The 16,659-nt window shown below is 33.4% G+C and overlaps 1 protein-coding gene across 1 annotated transcript in view; it reads left to right on the top strand.

Annotated features, from left to right (window-relative positions):
* LOC147804341 (uncharacterized) overlaps nt 1–16,340 on the top strand; it is a 63,564-nt gene extending 47,224 nt beyond the window's left edge. The window contains exons 20-27 of the mRNA XM_087151536.1: nt 1,332–1,611; nt 3,333–3,460; nt 5,605–5,808; nt 7,506–7,791; nt 10,551–10,636; nt 12,813–13,019; nt 15,586–15,853; nt 16,325–16,340. Of these exons, the coding sequence (XP_087007662.1) occupies nt 1,332–1,611; nt 3,333–3,460; nt 5,605–5,808; nt 7,506–7,791; nt 10,551–10,636; nt 12,813–13,019; nt 15,586–15,853; nt 16,325–16,340 (1,475 nt within the window). The remainder of the gene's footprint in view (nt 1–1,331; nt 1,612–3,332; nt 3,461–5,604; nt 5,809–7,505; nt 7,792–10,550; nt 10,637–12,812; nt 13,020–15,585; nt 15,854–16,324) is intronic.
* The last annotated feature ends 319 nt before the right edge of the window (nt 16,341–16,659 follow it).

Here is a 16,659-nt window from a genome sequence, read left to right as displayed (position 1 = left end):
CGAGATGCTAGCTCAACCATTTCTATCACTATACAAATTAATCAATGAAATGTATAACTATCAATATGCTAGCTCAACCGTTGCTATCACTATACAAATTAATTAATTTGACATTGAAAAACTATCACTAAATGAAGAGACATTGGATCAGATCACCATTGCAACTAACAGCCTTCATTTATTACAAAGCTCTCAAAAGCCTATAAGTTTTTAATTTTTGGGAACTAACTTTTTAGGGCATAGCCAAAATTACACCGCTCTCTAAAGTAACCCCCAGTCTAGTAGAGTGTATAACGATAAACTTTCAAATTTGCCTTAGAATAGTCTCAAGATTCTTATCTATTGCAAGAAGTTCACTTCTGAAAACAGGAGTCTGGATTACGCTGTCATAAAGAAACTGTATCTTTAGAAGTTTGAATAAAAGTTCCCCTTCCTGCCTTCCAACGTGAATATACATTAAAATGACTTGGTAGACAGTCTTACAAAAGCAGGATGCAGTCTCTCTCCTGCTTCTTCTATAAAGCTAACATATCTTGAACTTTTCTGAAAGAAACAATCTTAAATTAAGAAGGATTGGTTAATACTTCCTACTCACCATTGGTACAGGGATAGTAGACCAGGCCTAGCTTTGACCCTTTCTTATAATGGGAAAATCTGTACCAGCCTCTATCGCCTCGCCAGAGGCTACTTAAACAGTTTAAACAGTTTTCTAAGGATATAAAAACATACCCACTTTTCCAACACCAGGCTTCACCTGAACGCATATTGGACTGTTTGGAACTTATGTGAAAGGAAATTCATGCACAACGGATTCTTAGATCTGATCTGGCTCCGTCAGACCAGATAGGAAATAAATAACAACTTTCAGATTTGCAGTACCACAATTGTCAGGAAAACATAGAATAACAAATGTAACGAAATAACGCTATGAAAAAGGAATTTGAATTTTTCTGGAAAATGAGCAATCTAAAGAATTTTGTGAATTTTTTTTTTCAAATAAAATAATATTTTTGTTTATTCGAAACTCTGGATCATTCGAACGTTACGCTCTTTATCTCAGATTAAATATGCTGTCTATGGTGGCTCCGTTAAGTGAATCTTACTTTTGATCAATATCAAATGAATCTTGAATGACATATTTTAACACATTTGCGATAATTAACATTCTTTTAACATTTAGATAGACTGACATTTTTAAAATAATTGAAATTTTTAATGCTTTAAAATTTTTTTAAAATTTATTTTATTCAAATTTTTTAATGCATGTTCGAAGATGACTAAAAAAAAAATATTTATTTTTTGAAATACAACCTCATTTTCTACATTTACAGATAAAAATTCATATAAAGAATTTTGGACTGGAATAGCATGGCCTGCTTCTTCCTTAGAAGCTACTTCATCGGAGGACAATTACAAGTGGTGGAAGAACAATATTAAAGAATTCAAAGAGAAGAACGGAAATAATCTACCAGGAAACAAAAAGAGCTACGTTACTGTAGTTTTACACAGGAGCAATGAGTTGGAGTTTCTTATTAAAAAATCGGTGAACAAAGCTTCATTTTTCTGCAAGCAGTATTTAACAATTTCAAAACCAGATGAAACTACAGAAAGGTAAGTGTTGAAAATAAATTTTAAAATGCCTTGTCAAGCCTATTTTTAGTTATATTTTATACTGCCGTCGAACAACCGACCCAATTATGGGTTTAAAACAACCAATGTTCAACTTCATAGCCTTGTAATTCTGAGCCCTAGTCACCTCATTGATGACCCAGGTTCAATTGGGAGGCGAGTGCTCTATCCACTGAGCCACCATGACTCTCCTCAGGGTGGTTACAGTACCACACAGCCAGTTGCCGATTGATTGACGTACAGCAAAAAATCATTTTTTCAAAGAAAAACTTAACCAAAGTTATGCAGGCGCTTCCATAGTAGGTAGTTGAAAATTGTTTCATTTCAAAGTATGGGACAAAGTATTTGCCAAGTTATCTTGCTTGATTCAGTGTTATCCTGCTTAACAATAGAATTTAGTTTGACTTAAAAATAAAGTTTAAAATATAACTTATACGCCAAATGTAATACAACGAAATATTTTATTTTTAAATATTTCTTCTATTTTAGTTGTTGGTATATTTTTTTAAACTATTGTTCCTTTTTTCTTGAAAATAGTGTAAGGATTACGGGTAATTAGTTGTAATAAGCATCTATTTATTTTAATGCAACAGAATATAATAGAGCAAAATATTTCATGTTAAAATATTTTTTTATTACATTAGTAGTTAGGATATTTTTTTTTAATTTTTGCTTATTTTTGTAATAAGGGTAATTAGTAGTAATCATCATTTATTATTAATACTAATCAGAGTGATTGTGATTATAACAAAGCAAGCATGTCTGTGATAGTTCTCTATTTACTCTCGCTTGCTGCTTTCTACACTATTGGTCTTTATTGTTAAGCTACATTTCTCACTAAATTATACACTAATGTTTTCCTAAATATCCCAATCAGGTATTGTTATAACAGTAATTACAGATTATTAACAATAACTATATTAACCGGTAAATGGGAAATTCGTGTTTCATAAAAAAAATTTTATTTGATAAAATAAATTTTTATTTCTCGTAGCAAGGGGCATCAGTCTTTCTACGATCTTTGTTATATCTATACATATTAATGAAATTGGCCTTTATTTCTGAATTTAACGAGGGAATAGCCACTGGTCTAAATTTAAAGAAGAAAGCCTCTTTTCGTATTAATGAATTGCGGCCTTCATTCTGAATTTAGAGATGAAATAGCAAATGATCTGAAGAATTGAACAATGAAAGATGAAATTGCCAAGGAGTTCTCAGAGTCATTATATGCCTTTTGCCTTTTCAAGAACAAAAACCGCATCCGGCTTGCACCGACCACAGTGCTGACGGAAAAACTTCGCAGAGGTAGGCGGGTGGTCACGGGTTAGAGTCCCCTTGCCATCAGATTAACCGTGGGAGATTTCCGTGGTTTTCCTCTCCATGTAACTCAAATGCAGGTTCTCCATGAAGGTAAATTTCGCTCAATACTTGATCCAGGAGTTCCCTTGTCTTCTGGATTGGATTCAAAATTACAAAGCTACGGATTTGAACATTAATAGTCGTAAACTCAAAAACTTGGTTCAGCTGTTCAACGACGGTTATAAAAAAATCCGTCGCACTGACAGCTCTTTACCTTTCACACCTGTCTTTAAACCTTGATTCATATCTCGTCATATCTTGAACCTTGAGAATGACTATTGCTCTTATTCTTTGAGTCGCACAACTTCAACTTGAAAAAAAAAATTTCTCTTTTTTTATTTTAGTGATATGAAGGGGACTCAACCTGCTACAACTCCCATCAAAAACTTCAGTGAAACTTTACCAGATACAACTTTCGTGACGGATGACAATGATACTCTTCCTGATACAACTTATACCACGGACTTAGATGGTAAACTTATAAAAAATTTCTTTCCGTATAGACTTCAGTGAGCTTTGAGTTTTTTCATGAAACAGACAGATACACCAGGTTTCTCATGGGAACAAAACTTAAAACATGTGTACGAATTAATAACGGAAAAGTAACAAACGTCGATTTTATTTAAAACATTTTTAAGTATGTATTTCTAAAAATTATTCTACAGGAAACGTATATCTTTATAAAATTTATGTTTTATCAGACTTCTAAAAGATGAATTGGTATTTGTAAGAAAAGACAATTTCTTCGGCTATTAACAACAGCTATAAAACTTTTACTTGCCCCGATTTTACACAAAAAGTAAAAAGAAAAAAACTTGTTATACATATGTTAGGTAGGGGGTATGTGTGTGTTAGAGTATAGTATAGGTTAGTAGTGGAGTAGTAGTAGTAGTGAGTATGGATAGTGTTGAGTAGTAGAGTGGGTAGTAGTGAGTAGTGAAGTGGGTGGTGAGTGTAGATGGTAGATAGTAGTGTATAGAGTATGATAGTGATATGTAGTGAGTATAGTAGAGTAGATAGAGTGATTTATAGTAGAGTATATTAGAGATAGTTAGTAGTAGTATAGTAGTATTAGTGTAGTATAATATAGAGATGATATTATATATTATATATATATATAATACTATATATAATATATATATATATATATTATATATATATATATATTAATAAATTACTTAATCTATATAATATATAATATTATATATTAATATATAACTATACTATATTACCTACTATACTACATTCTAATACTATATAACTACTACTTATTATATAACTATACTATATCTTATATACTATAATATTATATATATACTACTATATATACTACTATCACTTCAACTACACTATAATCATACTCACACTACTCTAAACACTATCACTACTCACTACTCTACTATACTAACTATATATATATACTACACTATATCAACTAACTATCTATATAATACTATAACTACTATAATATTACTATATATATACTATATCCTAATAATATATACTAATACTATATACTAGTTTTTCATGAGACCTGGCTATTAAGTAGTTTCCCCCTGCAATGTAGATTTGTAGACTCCTTCTTCTAAATAATTCAGTAAGTCAAAAGTCAGAGTAGTAAATTAAGTTATTTTAATAACCAATACACGTGGTTTGTATGTTCTCTCTTAGAAAAACATTTTTAATTTGATATAAATAATCAAATGCAATTTATGACGGGTAAGAATCCGAATACTATGCATCGCTTTCAAATATATAAAACATACAGAAAGAAAAAAAAAACAGATCTCTTTCAATAATTAATATTCTAATGATCGGTTCTTCACGTGCTAAAATCAAATCTTTAATATTTCAAAGTTTTAACCTCAAATATGCTTATTAATTATCACTAGCTATTAATCAAACTACGGAATTAAGGAAGCCGCACACTGTCAGAATTTCCATTCTGAAATTCCGATAAAGCTGCCAGCAGTAGTTTGTCCATCCGATTGACCATAAAGTTTATGGTTAGAAATTTTTTTTTTACATTTAGTGTTTTGTAACCGTTTACAATTGGTACGGTTAAAAATACCGGGAATTCCAAACTATGAGGCCTTGTAACCATTTACGACAAACGCAGTTTATAAACAATAAATATGAAACTTAAAAGGACATGTTAGCTCTGTTGCTGCATCGCTATTTATGTGTTAATGATAGTTTTGTATTCGTATAGTTCAGGGTCTCAGATTGAAGAGTGCAGGACAATGGAAACTCTTCATCTATTGAAGGAATGAACGAAAACTTTTAGTTCCGAAGTCGGGATTCGAGCCTCTGAAGGATGAAAGGCTGAAGGCATGAAAGCCCAGGAAGCGCTACCGCTCAGCCACCGGGCGTTGAGAAATTAGCATTATTTCTTATTATTTTATAGAATATTTATTTCATTGAATACCTAGTTAAATCACGGAATTCAAAAATTTTATATACTTTACTCGATTTGTCTAGATATTTCATAAAATACCTAGTTATTCAATGAAATAACGGATTTTACACTTTAACAGTAACATATATAATAAAGATTGTTGATAGCGTTTATGCTTAAATTATATTTAAAATAATGATTATACTACTTATTTCCAGAGGTCAATGATGATTGCCTGATCAATGGTAGATGGATTCCTTACTGTCCATTAAACGGAGGGGGAATAGGGTTGTGTCCTGCTGCAAATATTAGATATGCTAAAATAACTTGTTTTAAACCTTACATGGATTTATACACACCGAAATCTCTTGAAGAATTCAGAGAAGACCTACAAGCACTTAAAACGTGCATAATAGCTAAAAGTAAGCCTGGTTCCTTTGGTTTTTATCGAAAATATATAATAATTTAACAGCAAACTGTTACATGCAGCGATGTTTAAAACTGACAATAATCAATAGCTTAAGATCATTCAGTAATACAGATTTAATTTACTGTATAATCTTTGTTCATATTTTATTAAACTATATATTTAAAATTGATAACTAATCGTTCAGGGTTATTCGGAAATTCATCTTTTATATGTCATTTTCATCCACGTTCAAAAAGTTGATGTTCAAAACAATAACTTTTCTTTAATGGTATATCATCTTTGAATATGCAATGTTTTATCCAGATTCTATAAAGTAATGTTCAAAACAAAACTCATCATTCAGTGTTAACCATATTTAATATGTAATTTTTATCCAGGTTCTATAAGGCAATGTTTAAAACAAGAACTAATCACATTCGGAGTCATTAATCCTTAATATGTAATTTTTATCCAGGTTCTATTAGGCGATATTTAAAACAAGAACTAATCACATTCCGAGTCATTAAACCTTAATATGTAACTTTTATCCAGGTTCTATAAGGCGATGTTTAAAACAAGAACTAATCACATTCCGAGTCATTAATCCTTAATATGTAATTTTAATCCAGGTTCTATAAGGCGATGTTTAAAACAAGAACTAATCACATTCCGAGTCATTAATCCTTAATATGCAATTTTAATCCAGGTTCTATAAGGCGATGTTTAAAAAAAGAACTTATCACATTCGGAGTCATTAAACCTTAATATGTAATTTTAATCCAGGTTCTATAAGGCGATGTTTAAAACAAGAACTAATCACATTCGGAGTCATTAATCCTTAATATGTAATTTTTATCCAGGTTCTACAAGGCGATGTTTAAAACAAGATCTAATCACATTCGAAGTCATTAATCCTTAATATGTAATTTTTATCCAGGTTCTATAAGGCGATGTTAAACAAGAACTAATCACATTCGGAGTCATTAATCCTTAATATGCAATTTTAATCCAGGTTCTATAAGGCGATGTTTAAAACAAGAACTAATCACATTCGGAGTCATTAATCCTTAATATGTAATTTTTATCCAGGTTCTACAAGGCGATGTTTAAAACAAGATCTAATCACATTCGGAGTCATTAATCCTTAATATGTAATTTTTATCCAGGTTCTATAAGGCGATGTTTAAAACAAGATTTAATCACATTCGGAGTCATTAATCCTTAATATGTAATTTTAATCCAGGTTCTATAAGGCAATGCTTAAAACAAGATTTAATCACATTCGGAGTCATTAATCCTTAATATGTAATTTTAATCCAGGTTCTATAAGGCAATGCTTAAAACAAGATTTAATCACATTCGGAATCATTAATTTTTAATGTACAATTTTTATCCAGAATCTATAAAGCGATGTTAAAAACAAAACTTATCATTCAGGGTCATCTATCTTTACTTTGTAATTTTTATCAGGTTCCAATTATTGTTATAATGTGATAAATTCGATCCGGTTAATGTGATATTTTCGATCAAATTATTAACTTTGACCAGCTTATTTGGTTATTATTAATATTGACCGGTTAGTATTACTAATAATCGACTATTCACATTGACCTTAATAGAGTTTATATTTTTTGTCAATTCTTAACACTCTCTGTTGTTAACACATATGGTTTTTCAATTTGAAACTTAACCTTTCGTCCCTTTTAATAGACAAAACAGCCGATTTTCAATCTTGGACTCAAATTTGGTGGCCTTCCATAGACTCTGGATTCAAGATACAGTCAACGAATGAAAGTTATGATTGGCTCAAAACAAAAATCGAAACATACAAGGAGAAACATCAATCTGATAAATTATCAGTCGATCAAGGATACATCACAATCTTCTACGAAAAAGATAATTTTGAGTTCGCTGTTCAAAGAGCAAAAATTCCGTTTTTCTGTCAAAAGCATTTAAGATTGTCGACACCTGATTATGTCACTGAAACAACAGAAAGGTGAGTTACCAAAAAGTATTTTCATCAAATTTTTATTGATAATTTGTTTTAAGTGGCAACACCTCTATTTGGGATATTGATCACGTAATATATTTTATTTAAGTCACTGTACATTTTTGTTTACATAGATTACATGACATTTAATGCTTGATATTAACTAATTCGGATGTGGGTTTTCAAAACTAAAATTAATTTTGTTCAAAACTAAAATTAATTAGTAACCTTTTCTTATTACTAAGGTTGAAAAAAAATTTAATTGTAAGATCTGAAATTTTTTTATAAATTATAAAGAAATCATATGTTTAAAATTCAATTTATCAGGAACTAATGAACCGATTTTGATAATATTTTGTATTTTGCCATGTAAAATTACGTTCTTTAAAATGTTGCAAAAAATTGTATACCTTACAATTCAAAACCTTTTGACCATTATTAAATAAAGTACACTAGTGTGCAAAACTTAAGCAACAAGTACGTTTTTTGTCATAACTCTACAAGAAATCATCCAATTGACATGAAATTTGAATATGATGTACATTATTTTGTACTTAAACGATGGTAAAAGAATAATGGCCCAGAAAGGAATATAAAGTTTAAAGTAGGGTATGGAACAAAAAAAAGGCTTTATTTGACATATAGTGGCGTTACACATGATTGCCTGAAGAAGCGTAAGTACAACTGGCAGATGTTCCCTAGTATGGGATATGCCCTTCCCTTACTATATTTGTTGCTTGGCATCGTCTCTCCATGCTAAGCACCAGATTATCCAGGAGTTCATGGGGTAAACGTCTCCATTCCTCCTTTAATGCATCTTTCAGCTGATGGGTGTTACCAGGAGGATACGGTCGTGTCGCAAGATGTCTCCCTAATGCATCCCACACGTGCTCTATGGGATTTAGATCTGAAAAGTAAGCTGAATCTATTCGTGTGATATCTTCACTTTCCAGTAGCTCTTCAACATTAGCAGTACGGTGTGGCTGGGCATTGTCATCCATAAAAAGGAAGTCTGGTCCAATGGCCACTCGGAACAGACGCACATGGGGTAGGATTACCTCATTGCAGTAGCGGTCTCCAGTTACAGAACCTCGGTCGAAGATCTGAAGCTCAGGCCGCCGGTTCAACATAATACCACCCCAGACGACATCTCCAGGTCCACCGTAACGATCTCTTTCCGCGATGTTATTGGGATGAAATCGAGCTCCAACCTCTCTCCAAATCAACTGGCGTTGAGAATCGCTTGTAGCACTAAAACGACTCTCATCTATGAAGAAGACACGACTCCATTGATGAGGTGTCCAGGTTTCATGTTCTCTGCACCACTCTAAACGGTGCCGCCGATGGCTAACTTTAAAAGTTATGCAGCGTTCAGGACGTCTAGCAAATAAGCCACTTTTGTGGAGGAGTCTGGCCACTGTAAATCTTTATACTTGTCGTCCTGTGGCTGTGCACAGTTGCTGAGATATGGCGCTCGCTGACTGAAAACGGTTTCTTTTCGCCGGGAGGACAATGTAACGGTCATCTCTTGGTGTTTTTTTCCTTGGACGGCCACCACCAACCTTCCATGCCGCTGTACCAGTAGTTTTAAAGGCATTCCAAGCAAGAGAAACAACACTTTTGTTGATCTCGAACTCTTCGGCGACACTGGTCACACTACGCCCCTCCTCAAGCTTCCCAATCATTCTTCCTCGAGTAAAGTCATTTAAATGATTTCTTGAAGACATGTTTCACAGAACAAATCACTTGCACTTGCAGCGAATGTCTTTAACTACGGTGCTCTTCATCCTTTTATCACAACTTTGACCAGCGCGCCCCGACCCACAAGGTTTACGTACACTTACATCACCTACGACGTTTCATTTCTAAAATTTGCATACAAATAATCTTTCTACTGAATTATGTGCATAATATACTGCAACTTCATGGCTATCTTATACTTTGTTGGGGAGCTGTGGCCGAAAAACCACTTGTTGCTGAAGTTTTGCACACCAGTGTAATAAAAAATAATAAATATTTACTAAAAGTTACTTTTTGTATGGAATTATCTTTGGATGAACGAATTTTATAACTGTGTACAATAATTTTAATTGGTTTAAAAAGTTCTCGAAATATAGTGAAATGCGCAAAAAGTACAATTAACATTCAGGGGTACAAACTTTGAAGTGCTCTCCTGACTAAACTATGAAGATTATATTTCCCAGATTGCGGCTACTCCCTTTATTTTGAGGGTCTCAAATCCGAATCCTCCCGAAAAAGATATGTTTATTCAGAGAAAGTCCGTTTTTGTGTCTAATTTCTTAACTGAAAATATCGTCCTCACTTATTAATTAGCATATTTGAGATCACCCCTTCAAGTCATTAAGATTGAGTCCCAGAACGGGAAGATCCAATCATTAGAATAAAATTTATTCAAAGTGGAACGGTTTTCTTTCTTTTTGTGCGCACTGTGTATCCTGAAATACAAACCTTCGATCTTCACATCGCTAAGGTTTAGAGATTTACTAGCTTGAAAATAAATGTATTGAATGTACTGGTAGTATCAATTAAATGTTTTTCTTTCATGCTTTAGTGGTGTTACAAACACCCTAGTGCTTACTCCTTTGTCTTTATTTTTAGTGTAGTTGTTTATTATTATAGCTTTAGAGTTGTATTTACAGAACACCCTATATATTAAAGGCATTGATTACATAGTGTCTTGAATGACAGTTCAAGAAGTTTAAGATGAACTAAAAAATTTTCATTCCTTCATTTTAATTTTTTAGGCATGAAACTGAATCAGAAGCTACAATTACGACAGATATCCATGAAACTTCACAGGAAAATACTACTTACGTCACAGAAACCGATGGTAAATTAATAAATACTGCTTTTATATCATAAAATTCAACAAAATCGTAAACTAATACTTTTTAGAAGCAAAGCAGGCAGTAAAAGTCTGAAGAAAATCGCTTCTGTCCTTCACCCTGCTTGCTGAGTAGCATTTTCGAGTTGTCGTCGTATGCCATTGAGTCAAAGGAAGTGCTCTTCATCTTGTTTTTTAGTGGCGCCATCTATCGACAAGAATTTGACTTCTACCACACACATACGTCACAACCCGTTTTTAGGGCAGACCCGTAAATACATCTATTCCTTTATCCAGATCTTAATTCTGACCTGAACCAGAGAATGATCAATCTCCAATTCAACATCCCAGAGGTATGATCCGTTGCGGAAACATGGAGGACTTTGTGAACCAACACATTTAACGTGCACTAGTCCCCCCATTTACCAAATGGGAACTCTTTGGAAGACGAGGATCGAAACTCACGACCTCTTGGACTTGGGCCCAACACCCTATCAAACAGGCTATCCCGACCCTAGCAATTTCGTAAGAAAAATGAATAAATAATTGAAATTAAAATATAAAAATAAATAAATAATAATACGAATTAATCTGTATTTCACTTATCGTAATTCGTTGCCATTTAATATCCCCCTGAAACATATATTTTTCTTGGAGGTGTTAGAGACTAAAGATTTGTTTTTAAAACACGAGCATTAATGTATGCATTCTGATGGTATTAGATTTATCTTAGTGCCAAAAGGCTCCGCTCACCATCCCTCGGAATATAGGGAGCAAAGCCTTTTAGTACTGAGATAAATATCGTAACAAAACAAACTAGTACCTGAATATTTTTTAAAAAATCAACTCTCCTTTTAAAAAAATTTAACATAAGAAAACAGAATAACTTACTTTTTTTTTTACTCTTGACATTAAGTCAAGCGATAATATATAAAAGAAAAACCTCAAGAGGAAGAAATAAAATTTTCTATGATCGATAAATAATCATCATTTAAAACAACGAAAGAGAGAAAAATCGTTATAAAAATACTTAAAATCACCATAACTTACGAGAAAATTGGATTTTTTTTAAGGAGCTTTCGTCAAGTTCATAAACGAAAATGGCCCTTTCAACACGTCAAGTTTCAATACCTACCGCCATTAGGGCAGCCCGCATACTATACTTAACTAAAACTTTAACAGTTAATAATTCTCAAACTAATATGTAAAACTTATAGTGTTTTGCTCAGCAAAACAAGTGTAACATTAAGTTCAACTCACAAAACAGTGGCGGTGGGGACAGCGGTTACGATTTATTTAATATAGAAATATATTAATATAGATACTAATAACATATTTTCGTATGGTTGAAAAAATCAATATTTATATAGGAGTCGTGGTGGATCAGGGGATAGAGTGTTCACCTCCCAATGGGGTGAGCCGGGTTCAAATCTCAGCCATAGTTTGTCGATGCGAATTCCTCACCCTGCTGGCACCGACCACAGCGATGGCGTAAAACATTCCTCAGTAATAGACAGATCATGGGTTAGAGTCCCTTTGAAGTCAGGATTACAGTGAGAGGTTTTCTTGGTTTCCTCTTCATGTAACGCAGATGCTGGCTAGTTCCACCAGAATGTCCTCCACTATGGCAAATCATCCCAATATTTATTCAGTATTTCCCTTGTCTTCTGGATTGGATTCAAAATTACAAGGCAAAGGCGTTGAACATTGATAGCCATAAACTCAAAATTGGGTCGTCTGTTCAACGACGGTTATTAAATATTTATCACTGATCCGGCTCAGGGAACAGAGCTTTCGAATCCTGACCATCACTGGTTGATACGAATTCGACACCTGACTCGTACCAACCTCAATGCCGACGTAAAATATCCTCAGTGGTCGACGGATCATAGGTTAGAGTCCCCTCGCCGTCAGGCTGACCATTGGAGGTTTTTGTGGTTTTCCTCTCCATGTAACGCAAATGTGGGTTTGTTCCACCAAAAAGTTCTCCACTAAAGCCAATTTCCCCTAAATACTTAATACACGAATTCCCTTGTCTTCTGGGTAAGGTTCAAAATTACTAGGTTACGAAGTCGAACATGGGTAGCCGTAAATGTCTGTTGCTCAACGACAACTCGAAAATAAAATTTTTATCTCGAAAACGTCTTAATTCCTTTAAAAACAATTTACATCATACTTGTAGAGACAGAACAGTTGAGGAATTGCCGCCTAGACAATAAATGGATTCCTTATTGCCCAATAACAAAAGAAATCGGATTGTGTCCTGAACACAGATTTCTAGAGGCAGCGTCAACCTGTCGACAGTACAGCATGCATTTCTCACCTGCCGGTTCATTCACAGCACTAAGAAAAGAGTTAGAAATACTTAGAAAGTGTAAACTATCAAAGAGTAAGATATTTTAACTATTTTATATTCTTCTTATTGTTCTGTAAACTGATAACATCATTTAATAGTCCTCTTCCTACCTAACTGCACTCAACTGTCAAAGGGCAGGAGAAGGATTATTAAATAGTAAATATGTTTATTTAATTTTCTTAAATAAATCGATTTAATTTTCAAAATCATCTTTATTTAATTTTAATTTCGAACTCAACTGTCAAAGTGAAGACAGTTAAGCAAATTCTAAATACTATATTCATTTAATTTTCATAAATAAATTGATTTGACTTTCAAAATCATCTTTATTTAAATTTAATTTCGAACTAAATCATCAAAGGGAAGGCGACAAATAAGGAAATTCTAAATATGGTTATTTCATTTTTATAAATAAATTTATGTTGGATAATTAACATATACTGCAGTATATTTCTAAATATGAAAAATTCAAGACCGTCTCCCAGCCAGAATTTAAAGGAGGTGCGTGATATTTTAGACACTTTATTGATTTGACAAAATTATACCATTGTGATTCTGCTATTAGAATTCTTTGGAAAGTTATTTAAATGTATTATGCTTTATTGATGCCTTTAGAGTTATGATAAATATCCATATTTTTGTACCTAACCATAATTTATATATATATATATATATATATATATATATATATATATATATATATATATATATATATATATATATATATATATATATATATATATATATATATATATATATATATATATATATATATATATATATATATATATATATATATATATATACAAGGGTTGATCAAATGAAAAGGTACGAAACGACCCGGTGGGTACAAATGTAGACTTTATTCAAAATATACACCGTAGGCCTGTGCACAGCGATCCCACTGATGAACAAGCCGCCTTGTTCCCAGAATTCCTGTGGTCTTGACGAGACCCAGTCCTTCACAGCGTCCTTGAGTATGTCGTCCGAGTTGAAGAGCTTCCCTTTCAGGTGTTTCTTCAGTGGACCAAACACATGTAATTCGCAGGGCGACTAGTCCGGATTGTAGGGCGGATGGTCCAACGTGTCCCACTTGAACTTGGCCAGTTCCATGTGTGTGAGTCTGGAGACGTGTGGACGCGCGTTATCACGGAGCAGAACCACACCCTTCTTGAGCAGCTCCGGTCTTTTGTTCTTGATGGACCTGCGTAGGCGTCAGAGTGTCTCACAGTACACATCGGAGTTAATGGTTTTTCTGTGCACCTCACTGCTCCTCAATCGTCGAATTTTGCAACGCGAACGCCATCCAGTCCTCATACGGACTGCCGCATTTGGACGCCGCTTTTGATAAGAGCCTCTGCTCTCTCCTGCTTAAGTGGGCACCCGCGCATGCTCCGATCCCAGTCATAGACTCCAATCGCATCCCGAGATGTCTCGCTACGTTCTCCCATAGCGGAATATGTAAATATTTAACTGTTACGTTTTTACGTCGCTTCGTACCTTTTCATTTGATCACCCCTTGTATATATATATATATATATATATATATATATATATGAAGTTTCAAAAATTTTTAAATGCTATTTCTTCTAATCTAATAAAATGATGCCTTTATTCGTATTGTTCCTCTTTCTACGTTATAGCACTCTCAAATTATATATCATCATCAAAATTTTGTTAAGAACAGAACGCACGCTGAGCAATCAAAAATTAAAAGTATAACACATAATCCAAGATGGGACAGGGGCGGATTCAGAGATTCTTAAAATTAAAGAATTTGCTTTGATAAAATTTTCACGGAAACCTACCGCCATTTTCCACAAATAGACTATACGATTTCAACTTACAGTTGAATATAGCAGGGATAAAAATCAGATGAATGGATACCACTAGATGCCGTATTTTCGGAAAGACCGAGAGAGCTGTATTAAAGTCACCGGATTGTGAACGCTGATAATGAGAGCTGTTTTTAAGTCCATCGAGTTTAGAGCGTTTGTCGTAAAAGCCGTATTAAGTTCATGGTTGTGTGTGTGGTCTTTCCTATGTTGCTACTAACAGTTGAGTGCAAATGAGACTGAGCAGCAACAGCGCGAGAAGGGTGATAACGTAATCGCAAATAGCAAGTCACCTGTTCAATTTAGACTATCCATCGAAGTGGGCGTACTCATATCACGACAACAGGTCTCCAATGTGGGGAAAGGATCTTTCGACAATGCCAGCCTTCGTCTATCAACAACTACCCCAAGATTGTTTCGAGTTAGCATATCTTATATACTAGTGAATTGATGTTTAATAATTGTTGTGGTAGTTACGCCACAGTACCATGCTCTTATTTCAGTATCGTTCAAAAAGTCATTGATGCTATCATGTTGCCCAAATTTGAATAGTATGAAAGCTGAAGCAAATGTGAACCATACTATAGTTCAATGAGTATGATGTACAGCATAAACTTTACTTGATTAGTTTACCCCTACTAACCCTTATTTTTTTTTTGGAAAATGATATCGCAATAAATTCTTTTAATAAAGAGTTTAAATGAATTATCTTTTTTCTTTTATTCTAAAAAGCTGAATTTAGTTGAAAGTTACTCTGATTTCAGGATTCACAAAGGAAAAAACAGTCAATCATTACTGGTCTTGGTGTAGTTGGCCGCGTGACTTTAGATTAACAACTGATTCAAATTCAGACGAAGAATTCAAATGGGTGGTAGAAAATATCGTTGCCGATGACACAGAAGAAGGATACATCTCAGTAATGTACGATGAAAGTTATTTCAAATTAACTATTCAGAATGCATACGCAATGGCGCCGTTTTTCTGTCTGAAAGACGTCAAATCTTTCCAAACGACACCTACTGAAATGACAAGGTGAGTACTAGACCTATTTTAAATTAATATTCATTTTGAATGGCTGTTTTCAATAACATGTCCTCGTTGTAAAGTTATGAAAAGAAAAACAAATAAATTTAATCCATTCAGACACAATTTCTTATGGATGATTGACTGTGTAAAGCTAAGTACAGATGGCGCTAGTGGTTAAAATTCGTCGTATTACATCCGGGTTACTACTTCCGATAGATTTTTAAGCTTAAGCTTAAAGAAGATCGCTATCAAACACTATTATACTTGTAGTGTTTCCACTATAACACGTTTTTTGAGTTTAAATTTCAAGGAAACACAAACAACATAAAAATTTGGAAGACTCCATAAGCATGCTATGACCTGCAAAATGCAACCCAAAAAATAACTAACGTAGCCAAACAAGGGATAACACTCAAAACATTGCAAACCTTACACTTTATTTATGCTGTGATATTTATTTCTCCAAATTTGTTTTAGGGTTACAACCAGTTAGAATTCATAAATTACCGAATGCCCTTTGAATTGTAAAATTACTCGCAAATTTAAACTTAAATCACGTTAATAAAGCTTCCCAGAATAATAAGCCTGCTCACACATCGCCTCTTAATCATAACATGAGCGGAGGGATACACCAGAAGTTTTCTAAATTACTTCCGGTTTTAGGAAGCTTGTTATTGTTTACATTCGGTCAGCCACATCCATATTAAATTTGACAAAACTAAATGTAAAGGAATAAGATTCAAACTTTATCAAGGAAATCTATCATAATAATAAAAAATAAAAAAGAATTTGTGCGTCTGTAACTCCAGAAC

Source organism: Parasteatoda tepidariorum, chromosome 9 (assembly GCF_982258835.1).
Source record: "Parasteatoda tepidariorum strain Cologne lab strain chromosome 9, Ptep-v5.0, whole genome shotgun sequence".
In the NCBI taxonomy this organism is placed as follows: Eukaryota; Metazoa; Arthropoda; class Arachnida; order Araneae; family Theridiidae; genus Parasteatoda; species Parasteatoda tepidariorum.
This window is presented reverse-complemented; position numbering and strand designations above follow the sequence as displayed.